The sequence below is a fragment of the Rhinoderma darwinii genome, chromosome 1 (assembly GCF_050947455.1).
Source record: "Rhinoderma darwinii isolate aRhiDar2 chromosome 1, aRhiDar2.hap1, whole genome shotgun sequence".
NCBI classification, from domain to species: domain Eukaryota; kingdom Metazoa; phylum Chordata; class Amphibia; order Anura; family Rhinodermatidae; genus Rhinoderma; species Rhinoderma darwinii.
In genome coordinates, this window is record NC_134687.1 from 473748394 (window position 1) to 473772812 (window position 24419).

At 40.9% G+C, this 24419-nt stretch overlaps 1 protein-coding gene across 17 annotated transcripts in view; it reads left to right on the forward strand.

Moving 5' to 3' along the window:
* The window catches only part of NCOR2 (nuclear receptor corepressor 2), a 429457-nt gene that overhangs the window by 68916 nt on the left and 336122 nt on the right, over positions 1–24419 (forward strand). For all 17 annotated transcript variants that reach the window (XM_075833601.1, XM_075833585.1, XM_075833675.1 and 14 more), the window contains one exon: positions 21733–21925. In XM_075833601.1, coding sequence (XP_075689716.1) covers positions 21821–21925 — 105 coding nt within the window. In that variant the 5' untranslated portion in view covers positions 21733–21820. The remainder of the gene's footprint in view (positions 1–21732; positions 21926–24419) is intronic.

The following is a 24419-nucleotide window of genomic DNA, read 5'->3' on the forward strand; positions in this document are numbered from 1 at the left end:
ACAGCGGCATCTAATGTGTTTGACAGAGGGAGAGAGCTCCCTCTGTCACCCTATCGGCGCCCCCGCAAACAAATCGCGGGTCGCCGTCGGGTTTCCATGACAGCCGGGGGTCTAACAAAGACCCCCAGGTCTGTCTTCCGCAACTGCCTGTTAGGCGATGCCGTAGGCATGACCTAACAGGTTGCCTGTCAGTTTTACACTGACAGGCAATAATGCTTTGGTATACTAAGTATACCAAAGCATTATATATGCGATCGGCACATCGCATAGTGAAGTCCCCGGGTGGGACTAAAAAAAAAATGTCAGTTAAATAAAGTTTTGTGAAAAAAAAATAAAAAATACAGTGAAAATCAAATAAAACTACTTTTTTTGCCCAAAAAGTGGTTTTATTTAGTAAAAGTGTCAAACCAAATCACACACACACATATATGGTATCCCCACGATCATAACAACTTGACCAATAAAATGAACACATTAATTAAACCACCGGATGAACGGCGTCCAAAAAAAACGGCAAAATTCGCTTTTTTCTCCCATTCCCCCCATAAAAAATAAAAATTAATCTATAAGTCCTATGTACCCCAAAATAGTACTAATGAAAACTACACATTAGCCCGCAAAAATCAAGCCCACATACGGCCAAATCTACGGAAAAATAAATACGTTACGGCTCTTGGAATGCGGCGATGCAAAAACAAGTAATTTTTTCCTAAAAGGCTTTTTATTGTGCAAACGTAGAAAAAACATATAAAACCTTTACATATTTGGTATCCCCGTAATCGTGCCGACCCATAGAATAAAGTTAACATGTTATTTACGCTGCATAGTAAACTGCATCAATTTATAACGTGAAAATCAATGCTGGAATAGCTGCTTATTTTCAATACTCTCCTAAAATAAAGTTAATAAAAGTTAATCAATATATTATAAGCATATAAAAATGGTGCAATTACAAAATACAACTCGTCCCGCAAAGAACAAGCCCTTATACGGCTATGTCGACGGAAAAAAAAAAAAGTTACGACTCTTGGAATGCGACCGTGAAAAAACAAAAAATAATCCTTGGTCATTAACGTGCAAAATGGCCCGGTCATTAAGGGGTTAAGGCCCATTTATAAGAGCAGATGTTCGGTCAGGTTCCACCTCTAACGTGTGGTCATACACAATAATTCTAATGTGAATAGGTGTAGCAACTGAAGAACTTGCGGTAAAGCACTCATTGATCGTACAAGTCGTTTATGCGACATTGTGGTATATAAACATGAATTTTCTATGTGACCGTGACCAAACAATACTTTTTTATTTTTTTTTAACGATTTGAGATAATGTATGTAAATACTTTATGTATAATTGTTTACTTGCCCACCCTATAATTTTATAAAGCAGGTTAGACAAGGTTAGGCTGACAAGTGAGCTGCAGAGGAAATATTGGTTTAAATAGGATCTGTCACTAGTTTATTAATGCCCTATCTCCTGACTAATCTAATAGGTGCTATGATGCTGATAATACAGTGTAATTTTTTTCAAAAACTATTATTTGCAAAGTTCTGTGCATTTTTCTAAATATGCAAATTTGTCTATAGTTCCCAAATGAGAGTTAACTCTTTTCACTCTGGGAGGTGTAATGTTTTCTATATGACGCTGTCCAATCAGCATACAGCTTCTCCTCTTCCCAGCCCAGCAAGAAAGCGTGATCATATAACACTGCTTCCATTCCCGACTGTTTTCAACTGGTGATAGCTCTGGTTGTTCCACAGCTAGAACTGCATCCTGGTGCCATATGAAAGACCAGAATCTCTGGCTGTCGTAGCTGGTCCTCAGCCAGAGATATGGCAATGTGAAGCAGCTTCATGCTGATAGGACACTGTCAAAGAAAAACCTGCCAAAGGCAATACAAACCCGTTTTTTTCCCAACTACTTGTGTCACGAACAAATACACGGTAAACCATGAGGTCCCTGTTCTTCCCAAACCTCTGTCCCTACCTACTTGTACAACCCGACCTAACGACGGTGCTCAACTGGGCAGCATTCCCTATACTGGCAAACCGATAAGACAGAGACCGTACAAAATAACAAACGGTTACCTGGGAAGTACACGGAAGTCCGGGCGCAAAAGGCAGAGTCAGGCAGGAAGGGTCAAACCGGGAGAGTGCGGAAAAACAAAAGTCAGAAGGCAAAGAAAAGTCAGGAGTCCAGCCAGGGTCAGCGGTCACAAAGGAGTAAAAAATCAAGTCAGGGGAGTCTGTAACAAGGGAAAGCACCAGGCTAGATAACTCTAATTACAGGCAAAGGCCAACTACCCCAGGCTGAACTAAATAAGGAGAGGGCGGGAGCTCAGGAACATCAGCCAGGCTTTGATTGGCCTGACGCTCCTGAGCTCCTATTGGCTGCAGACTGCCTCAGTCTGCCAGGCCGGGTGACACCCGAGCGAGTGACTCTTGACGTCCTGGAGACCGAGGGAGCCGCAGGAAGGGAGTACGTGACAACTTGCTATCTGATAGAATATTTAAATTATAAGAAAATATCTGTATTTTAATTGAATAGGGACAAACAACATAGAATTTAAAACTACAGTGTATGCTAGTAAATCTGAACAGCGATGTTCCTATAACGCATAGAAGGTAATAGTGACCCAATGCAAATGATTGACACTGAGCACTAAAATTAACTGTAATGAATTGTACACTAGTCAGCTCCAGTTAACATTGCTCTCAAAGATAACTAATATGCCCCCCCCCCCCCCCGACGTGTTTCGCCGCAGATGCAGGGTCCTCAGGGGTTTAGGGGCATATAGCGGTATTCTCCAAACAAAACTGCCTCTTTTTATCTTCTTCCACTAGGATCAAAACAGGCTATGTATAGCCAATCCAAATACGTCTGTTAACCAAACGACCTCCTCCACACTTGATGGACCTAGTATACAACCAATGTCAGGCTGGTACAGCACGGCCAATAACAGGCAGACGCCCGCACCTGCGCATTAATGCCATAGATACACTCCAAAACGAAGTTAGAAGTGAGCGCAAGTGCGCATGTCAAAGGACTTCAGCAGACAACTTGCACTGAAGCTATAAATACGCTCCGAGACTAAGTTAGAACTAGGCGCTACTGCGCGTATCAAAAGACTTAGAAAGAATCATCAGACAAATTGCACTGAGGCTATAGATGCGCTCCGAAAACAAAGTTAGATCTAAGCGCTACTACGCATGTCTACGCCTTTGGCAGTTTTTCTCATATTTAAGTTTTTTTGCCCGCAAACTACTAGGGTCTTTTTCTTTTGTTAAAGACTGTGAGGAGGCTCCACCTCAGGAGAATCGCTGGTGTTGATGCCCACTTGTCTAGTATAGGCTCATTTGCATATTTAGAAAAAAGCTCCTAACTCTTAAAATCTTTTTGGAACAATTTTCACTAGCATTATCAGTGTGACAGCGCCTATTAGATTAGCTAGGAGATTGGGCATTTGTAAATTAGTGACAGAGCCTCTTTAACCAGTTCAGGACCGGGCTATTTTGAGCCTTCAGGACCCGACACCGTTTAGCCATTTTTAGCACATGTTAGTTAAATGGCTATAACTTTTTTATTTGTTGGGCTAACTACGTGATTTTTGCGATTGTTTTTTTTCCGTAGACCATGCAGGTTTGTTTTATCATTTTTATACACATCCTTTTTGCTATTTTAGAATTTTTTTTGTTAACATAGTTTTACCCTAAAATAGACCTTTTTATTTGTGATCGTCATGGTCTACCGTAAATTTTAATATATTACATGTCTATATTAGGGTAATTGGGTCCGGGCTAGTGTTACGACAATCATTGGCGGGAGGGAAACGTTTTTTTGCGGTGGGTATTTAATGTGTATTTATTATTAATTGTTTTTGCACTTTACTTTTATTTTTTTATTACTATGGTCTGTCCATCAAAGGTAAAAAAAAACCTTTGGGAAACTTTATATATTTTTTTTCTTTCTTTTACACCATGCTTTTCCATGGGAAATCAGCCCTCTCATAGTGACGATTGTCACTAATAGGGCTGTGCTGGGTCTAGTAAGACCCATCAGCAGTCTGTCACTAACGGCACCCGGCGATCATGTGACCAGTCACATCAACACCGGGAGCAATAGAGAAAGTGGCGCGGCCGCTCACTCTATTCATATACACAGCATTCATTGAGCACTGTGTACAAGTGATCAGAGAAAACAGAAGCAGCGAAAGCTGCTTCTATCCTCTCCTCAGGGTCCCCGGCAGTCACTGACAGCCGGAGACTCGATCGCTCGGACAGCAAGTTAAAACCCGAGCTGTAAAAAGTCCATGGCTCGGGTTTTAAGGACCCTGACCGCTGGCCGTAAAAACACTGCCAGCGGTCGGGAACCAGTTAAGGTAGCTTTTACACTGGCGAATTTTGGCCGATGCAACGAGCGCCGATCAACAAGACCGCTCGGTGATCAGCACTCGTTTGCTCCTTTCACAAGGAGCTAATATGGGGACGAGCACTCGTTACTCTGATCGTTCATCCACATACGTTTCTATTGTGTCGGCAGCACGTGTCCCTGTTTACACAGGGAAATGTGCTGCCGACAATAATAATATTTTGAGCGTTTAAAACATTACGATCAGCTGATGAACGAGCGTTTTAGCGTTCATCGGCTGATCGTTGCCCTGCTTACATGGGGGCAATTATCAGAAATGAGTGTTCTGTGAACGCTCGTTTGCCCGATAATTGGCCAGTGTAGAAGGACCTTTCATTGTGAATGATCTAGTGGCCAGTGTGAAAACTGGAATGTTTCAACTACTTTTAAAAAAATGTGATAATCTGTCTGAACAGACGGGTTACTGTAGACACCAGTGTCTCTTTTCAAGGTTGCTCAGTACTTCAACTCCTCTCAATTCTGTTATTTAGTCCATGTAGAGAAAGTAGGTTACACATAGGAGGACTGATAATTACAGGTGATTGAAGAGACAGCTATTAAAAGTCCTAAGTCGTTTTCCAACTCCTAGAGGCATCTGGAAAGCTGCCACTGTTACCATGGTGACAGAGGAATAATTAGTTGCTGCCAAGGCTGGGGAACAACACTCATACTTTTGGCTTTGGTACAGGATGAGAAGTCGTATATAATGCATAGTGTATGTGTCTCCGACAGTCCGGAAGCTCTCCAATAAAATTGCCAAGCTTTTGAATTTCTGGGTAATATTATAAACTACTTTAGACAATATGGGCACAGAGTAAACCGGACATACACTAGTGATTATAGACACCCGAAAATAAGATTTTGACCATTTTCTGCCAAAGGATACTTTTTGGTTTGGTATTGAATTTTTTTTAGACATTGTTGGATCCAGATTTTAAAACTTGTTTGACCGATCTGTGTCCCATCAATAAAAACCCAGACCAGACCGCAGATTAATGTAGAGATCGATCGGCAATTTATTGTTTTAGCTTATGATGATGTCGTCCAAAACGACAACCTTCATAGACCGACCGACAAGATGTCTGTCAGAAAACTGCCTTCTGGATTTACTAATGCACAGCCAGCTTCATACCATTCAAAATGTCATAACATATCCATGTATAATTAAAACTGAGAAAAATGATTAAAAATAAACATTTGATATGCTTTGGATAAACCTGCCCATGTGTTTATAGATAAACTGTCTAACCGTAAAACTTTCCTTGTTGCCTATTGCAACCAATCACACCACAGCTTTCATTTTTCCACAGCAGGTTAAGAAATGAAAGCTGACTGGTTGCTATGGGCAACCAGGCTCGTTTTACTGTTTGACCGTTTTTGATAAATCTGTCCCTATATGGTGCTTTCAATTCAGAGAACAAACAGAAGTCTTGATACATCGTCTAATTTAGAATTGACCAGCTCAAGAAGAGTACTTTATGAAATTAGTCACCCGATGCTCGTGATCGATCAGTAGTGCTGTCACTTTCCAACTGTAGAGGATTCCCCAGCTAGCCCCGACCACTGCATGATCAGATATTTTTACCGTAAACGGTTTGGATAGTTTTTAACCAGCGGTACAATTTATGTTATGAAAAGGTAAACCCCATTTATCTGAAGTCTATAGGGAAACCAAAAATAATTCCGTATCCCAAAGGGACATGGAGAAGCGGTTTTCCCATTCATTATCAATACATATAATTTAACCCCTTTAGGACACAGCCTGTTTTGGCCTTGTGGACACAGATGATTTTTTCAAATCGGACGTGTCACTTTATGTGGTAATAACTCCGGAATGCTTTTACCTATCCAAGCGATTCTGAGATTGTTTTCTCGTGACTTATTGTATTTTATGTTAGTGAAAAAATTTGGTCGATAAATTCAATATTTATTTGTGAAAAACGTCAAATTTTAGCAAAAATTTGCATTTTTCTAAATTTAAATGTATTTGCTTGTAAAACAGATAGTAATACCACACAAAATAGTTACTAGTTAACATCCCCCATATGTCTACTTTATGTTTGCATCATTTTTTTTTCACGTACTTTTATTTTTCTAGGACGCTACAAGGCTTAGAACTTTAGCAGCAATTTCTCATATTTTCAATAAAATTTCAATAGGCCATTTTTTCAGGGACCAGTTCAGTTCTGAAGTGGCTTTGAGGGCCTTATATATTAGAAAGTCCCCATAAATCACCCCATTTTGAAAACTGCACCCCTCAAGGTATTCAAAACCACATTCAGAAAGTATTTTAACCCTTTAGGCGTTTCACAGGAATTAAGGCAAAGTAGAGGTGAAATTTACAAATTTCTTTTTTTTTGCCGAAATTCATTTGTAATAAAAAAAAAATCTGTAACACAGAAGGTTTTACCAGAGAAACGCAACTCAATATTTATTGCCCATATTCTGCAGATTTTAGAAGTATCCAACATGTGCCCTAGTGTCCTAATGGACTGAAACACAGGCCGCAGAAGCAAAGGAGCACCTAGTGGAGTTTGGGGCCTCCTTTTTTTAGGAATATATTTTAGGCCCCATGTCAGGTTTGAGGAGGTCTTGTGGTACCTAAACAGTCGAAACCCCCAAAAAGTGACCCCATTTTGGAAACTACACCCCTCAAGCCATTTTTCTAGGGGTATAGTTAGCATTTTGACTCCACAGTTTTTTGCAGAATTTAGTGGAATTAGTCTGTGAAGATGAAAATCACCTATTTTTCTGTGGAAACATAGAATTTTTTCATTTTTACAAGGAATAAAAGGAGAAAAAGCCGCCCAACATTTGTAAAGGAATTTCTCCCGATTACGGCAATACCCCATATGTGGTCGTAAACTGATGTTTGGACCCACAGCAGGGCTCAGGAGGGAAGGAGCGCCTTTTGGATTTTGGAGCGCGGATTTTGCTGGATTGGTTTTCAGTGTCATGTCGGGTTTGCAACGCCCCGGAGGGACCAAAACAGTGCAAACCCCCCAAAAGTGACCCTATTTTGGAATCTACACCCCTCAAGGAATTTTTCTAGGGGTATAGTGAGCATTTTGGCCCCTCAGGATCTTTTTTAGAGCTAAGGTGACCAAAAAACAGCGATTTTTGGCGCTTTAAATTCTTTATTTATTACAGCGTTCACCGCGCGCAATAAATTACGTTTTAATTTATTCTGCCGGTCGGTACGATTACGCCGAAACCATATGTGTATAGTTTTTTTTAAAGTTTTGCAGCGTTTGCACAATAAAATTAAGTTTCTATAAAATAATTTATTTTCTGAGACACGCTATTCTGAGCCGTAACCTTTTTTATTTTTTCGTCAAAAAAGCTGTGGGAGGTCTTGTTTTTTGCGGGACGGGTTGCAGTTTTTATTGGTACTATTTTGGGGTAAATGCGACTTTTTGATCACTTTTTATTCTATATCTTGGGAGGGGTGGTGACCAAGAAATAGCAATGCTGACATAGTTTTCCGTTTATTTTGTTTGCGGCGTTCACCGTGCGGAAAAATTAACATGATAGTTTCATAGTTTGGGTCGTTACGAACACGGTGATACCAAATATGTGTACTTTTTTTAACGTTTTCATTTTTTCCCTATAATAAATGACTTATTATAGGAAAACAAAAACTTATTTTTACACTTTTATAAAACATTTTTATTAACTTTTTTTACTTTTCCAACATAGACTTTCAGGAATCTGTTCTACATTTGGAGGGAACACAGGAATATAAAAAAGACCATATGTAGATACATATACGCATCAGATGCACTTCTTGGAGATGAGAGATACTGTTTGCCCCCATAACATAATCACAGTAGCTCCTCTGTCCTTTATGGTTTGGCGATGCTCGCCATATACAATAGCACACCGGGCTTTACATTATCCAGGGTGAGACAGCAGCTTCACCATGTGAATTTACCTTGCCTTGGTGGCAGTACATTAAGCCTATATGGGCTGCCATGGTCCACAGGCCTCCAGTTGGACATCACTGGTTTATAGGCCTAAAATTGACACTGCCTGCTTTGCGTAGGTGTTCCCAGAATGTAAGCGCCCTTTCCTTGCACCGTAAGTAAGGTGGCCATTTAAACTGATATAGCCCTTGTGAATATTATGTGGGAAGACGAAAGAGCGGAACATGAATCTAAGCGCTGACTTCTGTCCACCACTCGTTCTTACCGTTCAATGTAACTGATCATATTTCTTACGATCTAACTTGTGTGCATTAGCTGGAAAAGCACATGGGACTTTGTAGTTATCAGGCAAGCATGTGAAAGAGCTATAAATATACATTCTCTTCCACGTATCCTTTTTTTTTTTTTGAGGGGAAACTCCTAATTGGATGGCCATATGGAAGAGATGTGTGTAATGGAAAGCATACTTCACCCAGGGAAAGTACAGCATGTCTGCTCAGAGCAGGGAATAAAAATCAATCAAGAAGTGTAGAACTCGGAGGAAGGAAAGCACTCCACTTACATTCCAAGCCTGCAAGGTTTCACATTGTGCTGCTTCAATTAAAAAAAAAGTGAGCAGTAATTTCAATGAATACGAATACTTAAACTAGTGGTGCTAAGAAAGGTAATCGTTACCAAATTCAAATTATTATTTTTTGTATTTTTGTTAGAATTGCAGTGTAACTAACCTCTAAATTATTTTATTGGTTCACCTCGGTCATTTTTCACCAAGTGTTGGATTTGGGGACTACAAACCCTGTGTGTGGTCTGATAAGCAGGCATGTATCAATCTGGCCATACACATTAAATGTATGTCGGCTGAACCTGTCATTTTTCGGTGGTACTGACCAACCATCTGATGTGTATGGGGGCCCCCCGACGGCAGAGGTCAAAAGAGAGAAGCGTCGGGCATGTTCAATTTCAACATACCCAATACTTTTATTCGATTAAAGATATGCTGCCGCCAGTGGAGTCTGGCAGCGGCTATCTCCCTGAGAACGCATGCCCGCTTGGCTGTTCATGTGCATGAGGGAGTCGTTCGCTGTCGGCCGATAGCTATACCGATCTTAAGTGTACCCCTCCATCTGCCCCCTCTTCTATTGTATGTAAGTTGATAAGAAGAGTGGACAATTGACACACGACTGCAGGGTCATACTACACATAGAGCTTGTTTGTCTGTAACTATGGAAACACAAGTCAGCATATGAGCTGTATACACAAAAATGGTTGCAAAAGTTTACCTGTCCTTTTAAGAACCCCTGGAGGTAGCAAGAAAAGAAGGTAAGGAAAAAAGATTCTTGTAATAAACTTTTTCATACTAAGGCCTGATTCACACGAGCGCTGCGCATCTCGGACGTGAAAAACTGCAGATTTTCACGTCCGTGGTGCATCTGTGCTCAGCGCTGCGGGACGCGATGTCACGCAATCCCCCATAGTTGAGTCTATGGAGGAATGCGGGATGCGTAAAAAGATAGGACGTGTCCTATTTTCCCACGGACCTTTCGCACGGTCTGTTGAAACAACGGCTGTGTGAACGGCCACATTGAATTACATAGGTCCGTGGGACGGCCGCTATTTCAACGGCCGTCTTACGGACGTTTTAACACGTTCGTGTGAATCGGGCCTAAAGAAAACTGCAGGACATCAGAAGAGGAGACACCATGTCATAGGTGGAACAGTGTTATTATTATTTTTTTCACTGCTGACATTATTTTTTATTTCTAGCCAAAGAATATCGAAGCATAGGATAAAGGAAAGGAGTACAATACTCTGTAGATATTACTGTATCATCCAAAACATTTAAAAAGTTTGGTTTTTGACTTGCTGAGCTAGTAGAGTTTTTTTAATATCGGAACGGTCCTGTCCCGATAAATGTGACATTTTGACTTTGGAGGTCCACAGGTATCAATTGAAACCAGATGGGAAGACACACATTTTCATTCTGTTTCTCCTTGCTTCTGATTGTGGTGGGCTTCCACCTGTAGGACCCCAAAACCCCCATTACAAACCACTAGACTGGTAGAGGACCCACAAACCAAAAAGAGGTTTTTCAAAGTAGATAATGACTTGGTGAGCTTTGGGAGGAGAATTGTGGGTTATATGGGACTGGAATAACTGGAGTTATAGTTGGGGGTTTTTCAACATGTTTTCCCATTAGGATCTCTATCTTTGTTCATATTTTCTGGATTAATCTTATCAAAATTACCTTTTTACTCTGATAATTACTCATCTCTTTTCCACGAACAACTGATGAAAGGCAGATAAAGTAAAATCCTTACTACAGCAATAAGAATTATTCTATTTACAACCGTGCACACTTTCATAGAATCAATAGCAGCCGCGTGAGCTTCCCAGAAAAATTCTCTGCATGTCCCCATCTGGGGTAACGTCATTGACCTTGTTACAAGCAGAGGGCACGTAATACGATGCAAGGGATAAAAGTACACAAGATAGACATGTACAACACGTTATATATATATATATATATATATATATATATATATATAATATTAATTTATCATCATATATAGATCAGTGTGTTTAGTGCAACTATCTAACTACTTTTTATTAAAAATTATTTTTGCTTTTTGAGATACAGCTGCTTTGTTCAGATTCAGTGTCTCTGACACCCAGGATCCACCGGTTATCGATTGCATCTAAGGGCTTGTTCACATCACCGTTCGCTTTCCTTTCCGGGGTTCCGTCTGAGGTTTCTGTCGGGTGAATCCCGCAACGGAAAGTGAAAGCGAAAACCACAGCTTCCGTTTCATTCACCATTTATATCAATGGTGGCGGAAACATCGCTAATGGTTTCCGTTCGTCACCATTCCGGCAGTTTTCCGTTTTTCCGACAGAATCCATAGCGCAGTCGACTCCGCTATTGATTCTGTCATTGAAACGTAAACCAAATGGTTATGTGAACAGGCCCTTAGTTTTGAACTTATATGTCATCGGTAACTACTTGATCCTGGATGTCAGACACCTTGAACCCGTCAGTCCCACGGACCTTACAGATTCAGGTCTCAGGGCAAGATACAGATGCTATGTATACTGAATACAAAGCGGCTGTATTTCAAAAAGTAAAAATAATTTTTAATAAAAAGTAATTAGAAAGTTGCACCAAACACACTGATTGAAAATGTTAGTTTTTTCAATAAAAATGTCTAAGGTGTCCATTCAAGTGTGTGCAAAGCCGGAGTCAAGCCCAAACCTTTGCAATGCTGGAAGTTGTTTATGCATCAAGTCAATGAAATAAAATTGTGCTCAATGGGAAACTACAGAGAGATGCTCTGAATACTGGCTCCTGTTCAGCGTGATGTCCGCATACAATATATTGTCTTGGGAGTATTCAATGGAATGATTTATCTTACATTTTTTCGTATCCCATTGCACCATTTTGAGGCATACTGGTATGAGTACTGGGTCCTGTCTGGTGTGATGGGTAGCATATTGACAATGTAGGAATCCATAATAAATCAGAACAATATTAATGATAGAAGGTGGCTGAGTGCCAGTGCAGGATTGTGGCTTACAGGTTTCATTTTATTTTTTAAACTGGAGCAGTGGAGAATACTGCAAGCGGGAGAGAGCTTTCGAGGCTGTGGAGTCTGAGTTAGCTTTGGGTGGAGTCGGGTGAAATATTACATATTATATATTATTAATGCATAGTGGGTTGCATATTTAGAAAAAAAATTTGTTTAGAAATTGAATAAAAAAAAATATATTGTATGTTCTGTTTAAGTAGCCTGATTATTTACATGATGATGAAAAGCCTGATGTTACCATTTTACTATAGTAAATTGGTTATTACTAAATATTATACATAAGCCATTTATGAAGGGATCGGAGTTAGTCGGAAGTTTGACTTATGGGCGCCTCAGCTCTTGCGGGCCTACAGGTAGATAACTTTTGGTTTTTCTCAGCTGAAGTATTAGTGTGAACACTTATTTGAACACATTTAAGTACTCATTCATACGACTGTAGTGTTATTTACTGTCCGCAAAATACGGATCCGTAGTCATCAGCATATCTGGCACACTGTCCGCAAACACTGTCCATAGTGCATCTGTATTTACGGATGAGCAAACAAAAAAAAAAAAAAAGGCAAGGTTACAAATGATGTCACCAACATGTCCCAACCGCTTGAAAAGGTCACATGATTACTCAGGCGTCATTTTAGGGAATCCCCTGCCGTCGCGTAGCAACACTTCCATAATTATGGACCGCTACGGATCCAGATCCGTAGCCATCCACAATTTTGCACACGACCAAAGAAGTCTATGAGCTAGTTTCTAACGAGTTATTTTTAGTTTCACCAAGTGGGCATTGTAAAGAAAAGTGTATGACGCTGACCAATCGGCGTCATACACTTCTCTTCATTCATGCACAGCTTTAGTCACAGCACAGCGTGATCTTGCTTTGACGTCACTTACTCCCACAGTTCCTTCACCGGAGCGACGGGAGAATGACCAGACATCACCTCCAGCCAGGACGCGATGTCTATTCACAATCCCGACACTTTGGTAACTTTTGTGTGGGATTTACAGCACAACAAGCGTAATCTCGCGAGATCACGCTGTAAGCTGTCATTTACAGCGTGATCTCGCGAGATTACGCTTGCTGTGCTGCAATTCCCACACAAACGTTACCGAAGTGTCGGGATTGTGAATAGACATCGCGTCCTGGCTGGAGGCAATGTCTATTCACTGTCAGGACACTTCAGTAACGTTAATGTGTGAGTATGTGACTGCACATCATGATCTAGGAAGATCACGATGTGCTGAATAGAGATAAGTGTATGACGCTGATTGGTCAGCGTCATACACTTCTCTCCACGACGCCCACTTGGTCAAAAAGTAAAATCACGCCCAGTTGTCTATTAAGAAAGTCATTAGCATAAATGTAAAATAGGTCATAACTGTCAAAATTGAATGTTTTTCAAAATAAAAAACACTGTTACCTACATTACAGCACCAATCACATTATGTAGAAGATATGCCACTTATAATGTGATGACACAGCCTCTTTAAGTTTTGTCTTAAGCCAGTGAAATGCATGCTCGATCGGGTTGAGATCTGTTGATTAACTTCGCCATTGCAGAATATTCCACTTCTTTGCCTTAAAAAACTCATAAGTTGCTTTCGCAGTATGTTTTGGGTCATTGTCCATCTGTATTGTGAAGCGACATCCAGTCAAACGTGCTACATTTGGTTGAATCTGAGCAGACCGTAAATCACTGAACACTTCAGAATTCATCCGGCTGCTTCTGTCTTCAGTCACATGATCAATAAACACTAGTGACCCAGTGCCTTTGGCAGCCATACATGCCCATGCCATCACACTGCCTCCACCATGTTTTATAGAGGATGTGGTGTGCTCTGGATCATGAGCCGGAAAAAGAAGCGACATGCCCTATTTTGAGCCGTTTTCTGCCTCCAAAAGCCCCATTGAAATCAATGGGAGACGGAAATAAAGTTTTTTTGCCGAGATTTTTAACGCGTTTTTCGGCAAAAAACACTCGCGGTATTTTCCTCTGTCTGTGGAAGAAATAGGAAAAAAAGTCGCAAGAAAACACGTGTGGTGCAAAACCACTTAAAAAAAACTGGAGCTTATTTTTCAAGGCAGATTTTTCTGCCTGCAAAAACTCTGTGTGAACAGGGCCTTAGGCTATGTTCACACGGAGTATTTTGCCGAGTTTTTTTACGTTGAAACCGCGTCGCAAAACTCGGCAAAAACGGCCCGAAAATGCCTCCCATTGATTTTCAATGGGAGGCATCGGCGTCTTTTTCCCGCGAGCAGTAAAACTGCCTCGTGGGAAAAAGAAGCGACATGCCCTATCTTCGGGCGCTTCCGCCTCTGACCTCCCATTGACTTCAATGGGAGGCAGAGAGAGCGTATTTCGCGGTGTTTTATGGCCGCAGCGCTCAATGGCCGCGGGCGAAAAACTCCGCGAAAATCGGCGTGCAGGGAGAGGAAAATCTGCCTCAAACTTCCAAACGGAATTTCTAGAAAGCACAGTTTCTGTATTGTGTTCTAGTACAGGTTCCTAAGGGCCATAAGTGACCTTAAAGAGGACCTGTCACTAGGTCGTATAAGTTGAACTGGTTAACTGACCTGAATAGCGCTGCTTCCCTTATTCCAGTGCATTGTTGTTGTTTTTCCCTCCCCCCCCCCCCACTCGATTCCTGAGATGGCCCACTCTTTCTTTGGTTCCCTATATGCTAATTTGCTGTAGTTGGCCAATTGGGTGGAGCTAGCTTCCCTGCCTCTGATGCTGACCATTCAGCACAAGGCAGCTTGAGGGTAGTTCACGCCCTGTTGGCTAACTACAGCAAATTGGCATATAGGGAGCCAACACAACAGTGGGCCATATCTCTGGAACGGGTGGTCCAGAAAAAAAAACAAAAAACAAGCACAGTCCTGGAATCGGCGAGACAGCGCTATTCAGGCCAGTAAACCAGTTCAACTTATATGACCTAGTGACGGGTCCTCTTTAAGATCACTTGTGGCCCTTAAGAACCCTTTTTAGAATACATTACAGAAACTGTGCTTTCTAGAGATGGTGCCTTCAAACTCCTAGTGACAGTGTAATGTTCTTTTTTTGTCGAGCTGCTACAGGTTTAACGATGGAGTTGTATATTTGTTATCCTCCAAGCTGGAGACTTATCCCATCCTCTGAGAGAAGCTTTCTTAAAAGCTTTTTTTTTTTATCTGGACAGGATCCAAACCTGTGATTGGCAACCTGTTAGCTGAGCTATAAAATAAGCTTTGCGCATGGAACCTTGTTCTACAACCCCTGGCAAAAATTATGGAATTGCCACAATTAGAGGATGTGGAAATAGACAAATTAAAGATATGACACAAAACAATCTGTGTTTAATAGCTGAACATTCTGGCTGTGTAAAACATACCTCCAAACAAATTTTTTTTTCCAGATCAAGTAGAGGAAAAAATTAGGTAATCGCATTGTAATTTACATTTCTAAAACAAATACTGGCACAAATCTAAAAATGCTAATTAACCCACAGTTAAAGGGAGTGCTTATAAATTACAACCGGCTGTTGTAGTTGGCTAATTCAAGGTAAACTTGGCCCTATCAGAGTTGTCAATTGAAACAATGGAAAGGATAGGACAACTACTCCTTCAAGATGGAAATCCAAAACCGTGTGTGGCAAAAAATGTTGTTTGTTTTTCCAGTCCGCTGTGTGTAAAATTTGGAGATAGTATAAGCAAAATGAAAAGGGAAAACATACAGGTAGACCAATTAAGACGTCAATCTCCGTATAGAAAACTCAAACTAATATTCCTTGAAAATAGAAAATGCACAGCAAAACAAAACAACAAATGTGTGGATGATATGATGAGTGATATTTAGTGATGAATCACAAATCCGCATTGGCCAAGGAGATGATGCTAAAACTGTTTTCTGGTGCCGTACTAATGTACCTTTATAAAGATGACTGCCCGAAGAGAACCATAGCATTTCCCCACTTAGTTTTTTCCATCTTTTTTATTATTATTTTTTTGCTTAATTTTTTTTATTCTGCATTTTGTTTTTTTTTTGTTTGTTTTTTTTTATTGGGTTTTAAAAAAATATGACTGATATAATATAGATGAAAAGATCATTACCGCATATAGTCAACACTTTGAGAGAACAAAAAGGGACCAAAAGGAGTTTAGGGGGGAAAGGGCTTGATGTAATGCAAAAATACGTTTGCAATGAGTTTGAGCTTCCAATACAAACATCTTTCTACAAACATTGTAATTTAATAGAATAATTACTAGTTCGTGAACCAATACTTTGCTACAATTATTATAATACAATTTTCCTGAAGTCAGCCCAAGACTTATTTATCATAAGAAAATAGTGGTGCGTTTTAGTCTCCCAATGAGGATTTTCTTCCATTAGATTTGGTTGCATTTGTTTATCCAGTGGGAGACCGTACATTTCCAGCAGGTAGGGATAAGGAACCTGGCTGCTGCTAATAATAATGCCAATTTTTGTAAATTATTTCCCATCCTGTTTGGTGGCAGAAGACCTAAGAAATACGTGGACAGGTTTTCTCCACTCATTTATGATTTGGTGTTGCATGTCAGGTAAAGCCCGTTTTTACACAGACCAATGACCTATTTAAAGAGGCTCTGTCACCAGAATTTAAGTGCCCTATCGCCTACATAATCTTATCGGCGCTGTAATGTAGATAATAGTGGATTTTATTTTGAAAAACGATACATTTTGAGCAAGTTATGAGCAATTTTAGATTTATGCTAATTCGATTCTTAATAGACAACTGGGTGTTTTTCTTACCTTTTGACCTATCCGCGTCATACTAATCGCCAGATCACACTGTGCTGTGATTAAGTCCCACAGAAACTTTACCGAAGTGTCGGGATTGTGAATAGACATAGTGTCCTGGCTGGAGGTGATGACTATTCACTCTCAAGACACTTCGGTAAAGTTAATGTGGGAGTATGTGACAGTACAGCGTGATCTCGTGAGATCCCGCTGTGTTGCGAGAACTGCTAAAAATGAATGGAGAGAAGTGTATGACGCTGATTGGTCATTGTCACACACTCCTCTTTTACAACACCCAGTTGGTCAAAAGGTAAAAAACGCCCATTTGTCTATTAAGAAACTAATTAGCATCAATCTAAAATTGTTCATAACTTGCTCAAAAATGATCGTTTTTCCAAAATAAAAACCACTGTTCTCTACATTACAGCGTCAATCAGGGTATTTAGGAGATAGGACACTTATAATCTGGTGACAGAGCCTCTTTAAGTATGTGGTACGTGTCAAAGTAACATCCACGTGAATGCCAGGATACAAGGTTTCCCAGCAGAACATTGTCTAGAGCATCACACTGCATCCTCCGGCTTGCCTTCTTACTATAATGCACCCAGATGCCATCTCTACTCTAGGTAAATTATGCATCTGGCCATCCATATAATGTAAAAGAACACGTGAATTATCAGACCATGGTCCATTTCTGATGCTTGTAGACCCTTTCGGCGGTGGACACAGGTTAGTAGGGGAACTCTGACTGGTCTGTGGCTACGCAATCCCAAACACTGAGATGCATTTTGTGTTCTGACACTCTTCTATCATAGCCACCATTAACTGCTTCAGCAATTTGTGCTACAGCAGCTCTTTTGTGGAATCGGACCAGACGGGCTAGCCTTTTCTCCACACGTGGATCAATGATCTTTGGGCCCCCATGACCCTGTCACCGGTTGTCTTTCCTTGGACCTTTTTTGCTAGGTACTCACCACTGCATACTGTGAACACACCCCAAGACCTTTTCGAGATTCCCAGAACCAGGCTTATGGCAATCAGAATTTCGCTCTTTTCAAAGTTGCTCAGATCCTTATGCTTGCCCATTTTTCCAGCTTCCAACACAGAAACTTAAAGGACTGACTATTCACATGCTGCCAAATATATTCCCCCCCCCCCCCTTGACAGGTCCCATCGTAATAAGCTAATCAATGTGCGGCAAGTAATTTTTTACTAAAGGTGGCCACAGACATTAGATAAAGGTCAACCCTCCATAAACATGCATGTTTGGATTTGCTGCAAGTGCATCTTTATTTCGACAACCAAATTCTACTTGTCTCTTCTGCCGTTTTAGTCATTGTTGGATGCTAGCTTTTCTTCCCAAAATCTCCTATGTATAGGTCTTCCTCTTGAGATTTACAAGCATGTAGTAAGCTAAAAGGAGGCCTTTTAGTGCTGGCAGAAAACAATTGTCACAGCAAAGAAACCAGCTGAGGCCACCAAAAAGCTGTTCATTTTACAAAATCTGGACGGAGACCTAGAATCTTGTATTGAGAGGTGGAAGAACATGAAGCTTGATGACGACTAATATTTTAAGAACCCCTCTTCCATTTGATACATTATGTGGTTTTAAGGGAAAAATGTTACATCTATGCGCAGTTGTACAGTGCATTATTTATTCAGTAAGATGGTTACTGATGTTTACTGAGCAGGGTTTTAGGTCAACCAAGGATTTAGAGGGTATGAAGAGGACAAGTGCAGTTCTTCCTGGCACATAAGGGTATATTCACACAAACTATTTTCGGGCCGTAAACGCCCGAAAAATCGGTTTCAGAACGCCTCCAAACATGGTTTCAATGGAAAAAACGGTGTTCTGTTCAAACGGGCCATTTTTTTACGCGGCCATTTTGAAAACCGCTCCAAAAACGGCCGTAAAAACGCAGTGAAAATTGCGAGTGGCTTAAAAAACTTCTGAAAATCAGGAGATGTTTTCCCTTTTGAGTTTGCGTGTGAAAGTGGAATAGGTAATCACGTTTTGTTTTTTTATTTATATCCGATTAGGCCTGTAGTTGGTTTATAACTCAGGTTCTGTATAACCTGTTTGATTGTAGCGATGACCGTAGTGGCTGCAAAACCGCTTTTTATCTATTTTGATGGTAAACCTAATTTACGTTTTCGGGTCTTGAAACCGAATTAATACAAAAAAACCTTTTTCTAGGCTGTTGCCACACACAGACTTTTGTAGTGTCGCACTTCAATTCATTAGGAGGCGTCCTCAAATTTTCTCACAACTTATATGTAGCTTGCATGTGACTTCTGTTGTATCCTTTGTTATTCTTATTGTTATGTTTGTCACATGTCAATTGCATGAAAATCTCATTAACCCCTTAGGGACAAAGCCATTTCTTCCTGTTTTCCTTTTTCACTCCCCGCCTTCCAAGAGCCAAAACGTTATTTTTCCAGCAATAGGGTGGTGTGGGGGCTATTTTTGAAGGAGTTGTAGTTTCTATTGGCAGTATTTAAAATACTGTACTGGAAAACTTTAAAAAAACATTCTTTGTGAGGTGGAATTGTAAAAACTTTGATTCTTCCACTGTAATCATGTTTTCAGTACCGGACAGTTGTCCTGCAGCAAGGCAGGAACTCCTAGCATCGTACATAACTATGATGCTAGGAGCCCGGCTCCCTGCAGTGTGTTCGATCCCGGATTAGTTGCCGATAGTGTCTCTGACACGCGGGATCGAGCTGTTACCGATAACTTAGATGTGATAGATTCCATGTAGATCCTAAGTTATGAACTTAGATGTGATCGGTAACCGCTAGATTCTGTGTGTCAGAGACACGCAGGACCTGCTGACACTGAAGCAGTAGGTCCCGCGGACCTGACGGGAACAGGATTTAGCGAACGATACAGCTGCTCTGTATAGAGAATACAAAGCAGCTGTATCTCGAAAAATAAAAAGAATTTGTAATAAAACCTAATTAGAAAGTTTCACCAATCACACTGAACTTTTTATAAAAAAAATCAAACAACCCTTTCAAAGGGTTACAGAGACGTTAAGGCCCTTTTACACGGGCCTATTATCGGGGTAATGGTTGTTCACAGAACGATCATCGGCTGGTCGTATTGTTTCTGCAGCAGAAAATATCATCGTTGTCGGCAGCACAACTTGTGGAGACGTGCTGCCGACACGATGGAAATGTATGGGGACGAGCATTCGTATTAATGAGCACCTGTCCCCATATATTACTGATCATTGCTCCTTGTGAAGGTAGCAAACGAGCGCTAATCAACAGGCTGCCTCATTGATCGGCGCTTGTTGTTACGGCCAAAATGGGCCGGTGTAAGAGGACCCTTACCTCTTTGATGCTCCCCCCAGTTACACACACTCGCACTTATAACTTTCTGTTCTGCTAATCTGTGGTGGATTGCGTCGTCTGGACAAAAAATATACTAGGACAGCGGGAAAGTGCTAGTGCAACTATTTAGGAGTTCTGATATTGGATGGTGTAATACGTAAAATTGAGCCACATGAGGAGTAAGCATCTTCATGTACTGTACATGGTTTTAGTTTCTGGTCTTCAATGACTATTGAGTTCTGGTTATTTGCTATGGTCTTTGCGTAAGAAATGCCATCCATTAGTTCTATGTTGTTCACATGGCTTACGATTCTCCTCAAACTGTGTGGTACCTTTCTCCATCTATTATTTCACACGTTTCCCTCTTTCTAATAACCCGTTTTATAGAACCATTTCATGGATGATTTTCCTTTTGCATAAACTCGGTCAGATTAATATGAATGTAGTGAATTTAAATCGAGACTATAAAATATAAAAAAGAAATACTAGCAAATACTACCATTAGCTATTCTATGATCCCGCTCTTTACGGCATCATTTCAAAAGGTTAAAGATAAATACTGTATTACTCTATGGAGGAATCCATTTAATCTCCCTTTTCTAATGGACCACAAATTGGACCAGTCCCTGGCTGGGAGGCAGTTTGCTGCCCCTGGACCCTCCCTCTGCAGTAAGTAAAGAGGCAGAACTCCGCTTGCCTAGTCTCCAGCTGCAATGGAACAGATTTGGAGGAGATTAGCACTACTGATTGGCTGATTTAATAGATACATATTTTGCATTCATTATTTGGTCTAGTATCTCTTTAAATCTGTCTGAATCAGAGTGGTGATGCAAGTTACAGTCAAGGGGAAAATACAGTGATTAAGAAAGCAAGTTATTGCTTGTTCAAGTTGCTGTATCTGCTAGCAGCAGATAAAAGCGCTCCTGATCTGCGGTTCAAGGAAAGAACTTCCCCTCCCCCATCTCTATTTCACACCCCAGCTAGCGATTCTGACACCAGTGTTGAGGGCACGTGTGAACTGCTCACAGAAAGGAAGCGGAGACAAGTGCTGCCGTTTGACCAAAGAGTATACAGTGCAATGAAGTGCAGGTTGCATGACATATGAGGAAGTCTACGGGCTCCACCTGAATATTTAACTCTCAGGGCAAAGGCTGAACCGGTTGCTTGCATGACCTCACACCTAGAAGAGACATGGATGTGGGTCACGGGCCATCAGTAAATCTACTATTATTGGGCCTGGATGTTTGCGGTATGCATTTTTTTTATAGTGCGTGGCAATGTGCACCATACTGAACTCTAAATCTTTTATTGTGTGTTTTTATTTTTTGTTTCTTTTGCCTTTTACTTTACAGATCTAGAAATTTGATAAAGGCAGGAAATGTCCGCATACTACGTGTACAAAATGCGGGCTCGCACAAAAAATATTTGCTTTTTAGAAAGTCAGCAGTTATTGTGTCCAAATGCGCAAGTACAATAAGAATATGAGCAGCATTTAAATATCCACTGGGTGCATTGTGTAGAAGTGCATAGCCTGTCCTGAAACTACAACTCTCAGTATGTTCTCACCAATAACCAATAGAGTTCTATTTTTTAATTTCCTTGTATCTAGGAAGAAAGGGGGGTATTTACTAAGATAATTTGTTGTATTGTTACGTGATTTTACCTGTTGGTTGGATTCTATTATTGTCTGTAAATAAATGTTTAACTTGAAATTTCTCTTTTTTACAGATGATACAACCAAAGTAATCCCATGATCCCTCTCTGGCCTCTCTCTTCCCTACATTAAGAAAATAAAGTTCAAATCTGCTGGATCAGTATGTCTGGATCTACCCAGCCAGCTACACAAAGCAGGAGGGCTCCAGAAGCCCGATACACTCCACACGGAATGTCGTACCCGATACAGTTATCCCGTGCACACACGGTAAGACATTTATATAAAACTTTTTTTATTTAAAGGTGTTTGTCTGCTTGAAAAAGCCCTATTAAAAGGGTTTACCCAGAATCCTAAATTATTCCCTTTCCACAGGTAGATGATAACTTTCTGATCGCTGGGAGCCCTATTTTTGGGACCCCCACCAATCGTGAGAACGGAAGCCCCGAATACCCAGACCCAGATCTTCCTCACGGCACCCCCCCCCCACAGTAAGGAGAAGCTTAAATGGAGCGGTGATCAAGCATGCGCCTACTGCTCCATTCAAAGTCTGAGAATAACAGAAACAGCCGAGCGCTGTACTCTGCTGTTTCTGTCAGTCCCATAGACTTTGAATGGTACAGCAGGCGCATACTTGACTGCCGCTCCATTCAATGTCCTTCGCACTGCGGCAGAACAATGAGAAGGAACGGAGGGTTTGGGACCCCGTGTTCTTACGATCTGTGGGGGTCCCAACAATGGGGCACCCAGTGATCAGAAAATTATCACCTCTCCTGTGGATAGGTGATTTATTATTTTGGGAAAACCTCTTTAAGGAATTTAGCATTTATAAAGTGGGGGTGGGGTCTCCATTCAAAGTGAAGATCATCCACAAAGAGTCTCTTTCTGGAGGACCTGGTATATTGATTTGAGTGGGTGCTTTTATAATGCTTTACTAAAAACCCTGTGTTGGCGCTGCAGGAGAATGGACACTTCTGGGTTCCTGCACAGATTACAGCTAATGCTGGAGGTCCCAGCAGCAGGGACACCCTATGATCAGCTTCTCGTCATGGGATCCTCTTACCAAAAGGGATTGCTCAAAGCAGATAAGCTCTTTAAAAAAGAGAAAATAAATGTGTCAGTTTAGGCTCTGGTCACATCTACGTAACGGAGCCTCGGTCGCAGATATCATCATATTTGCCAGACAGAATAGCGCAGCTTGCAGTGCTACGTTTCTCCGGCAAAATGATGGATACCCGACAGGACCCATTAAAGTCAATGGGTTCCATTGTGCATCGTTGGCTTGTCATGCGACTGATCCGGCACTTCGGTATTTCTTGTTTTTACGTTCCTATGAATGGAACAGAAAAAGCAGTGTGAGTTTTTTTACGGAATCAATAGCGCAGTAGACTACGCTGTTGATTCTGCAAAAACAAAACAAAACCGGAAACCTTAAGGGACGGAGACAAACGGAAACCATTAGCAACGGAAACGTTACTATTGAAATCAATGGTAGTGCTAATGTTTCAGTTTGTGGGTTCCCCTGACGGAAAGGTCTGATGGAAGCCAACAATGGAGACCCAACGCAGATGTGAACGAAACCTTATAAAGATATCTATATCCCACTGATTAATGTAGGGAATCGAGTGTCAAGCTGTTTTCTCTCCATTTGCCTCTGAAATAATGGGACAAATTCATCCAAAATTTTGATCACTAGTATCTAATCTAGACCGTTTCAGATGTACCCAAATAGAAAGATTTTTGTAGCAGGAACCTCACCTTCAAAGTTTTTAAAGTGAGGTTATTGTACAGTACAGACAGCATTGCTGGACACTAGACACCTGTGTCTTCCTGCCAAGTCCATTTTAATTACAGGCCCCTTTTGAGGTCTATTCAATTTCTTTTATGTTTCAGAAAAGGGCTGTTTGATGATGTTTGTTTAAGATAAAGTGTGTTTCCTATGCCAGGAGATAAGGACACATGCTTTCAAGAGTTTTTCTTTGTTCCTCAGACATAACTGATCCTTCTTCTTCTTTTTTTTTTTTAAAGAGACAGCAACACATTCAGTTTTATTCTCTTAGGCTAAATTTCACACGGGCGTATCATATTTACGCGCGTGACTCTGGTCCGTGTGTGTTGTGTTATGCATCCGTGTGCTTTGCGAGTGGCATGCGTTATTCACACACTTGCAAATCACATCCTTTATTTATTTTTTATTGAATTGAATCGCACACGGATTAAGGGCCCATTCTCACGAACATGAATAACCTCCGTGTGCTGCGCATAGAAATCACTTGCAGCGCACGGACCCATTGATTCCAATGGGGCCGTTCACGCACGCAGGAGTTTTTACGCAGCGAGAGTCCGTTGCGTGAAACTCGTCGCATGTCCTATATTGGTGTGTTTTCACGCAGTTCCGCACCCACTTAAGTCAATGGGTGTGTGAAAACCACGCACCGCACACTTATGCACATCCGTGTGCGGTGCGTGATTTGCGCATCAATTCTATTGAAAATAATATTAAAAAAAGATGTGCTTTGCGAGTGTGTGAATAACGCATGCTACTCGCAAATCACGCTGATGCATAATGCAACACACACAGACCAGATTCACGCATGTTATTCTGATACGCTTGTGTCAATGTATCCTAATGTATAAAACAGAACATTATTGGTACTGAAGTATACTCATGGCAGGGGGGGACATATAATTCACTGAAGTGATATATGAGTAAAACGTATACATTTTATTTCATAACTCTCTAAAAACAGGGGTACAATCACCA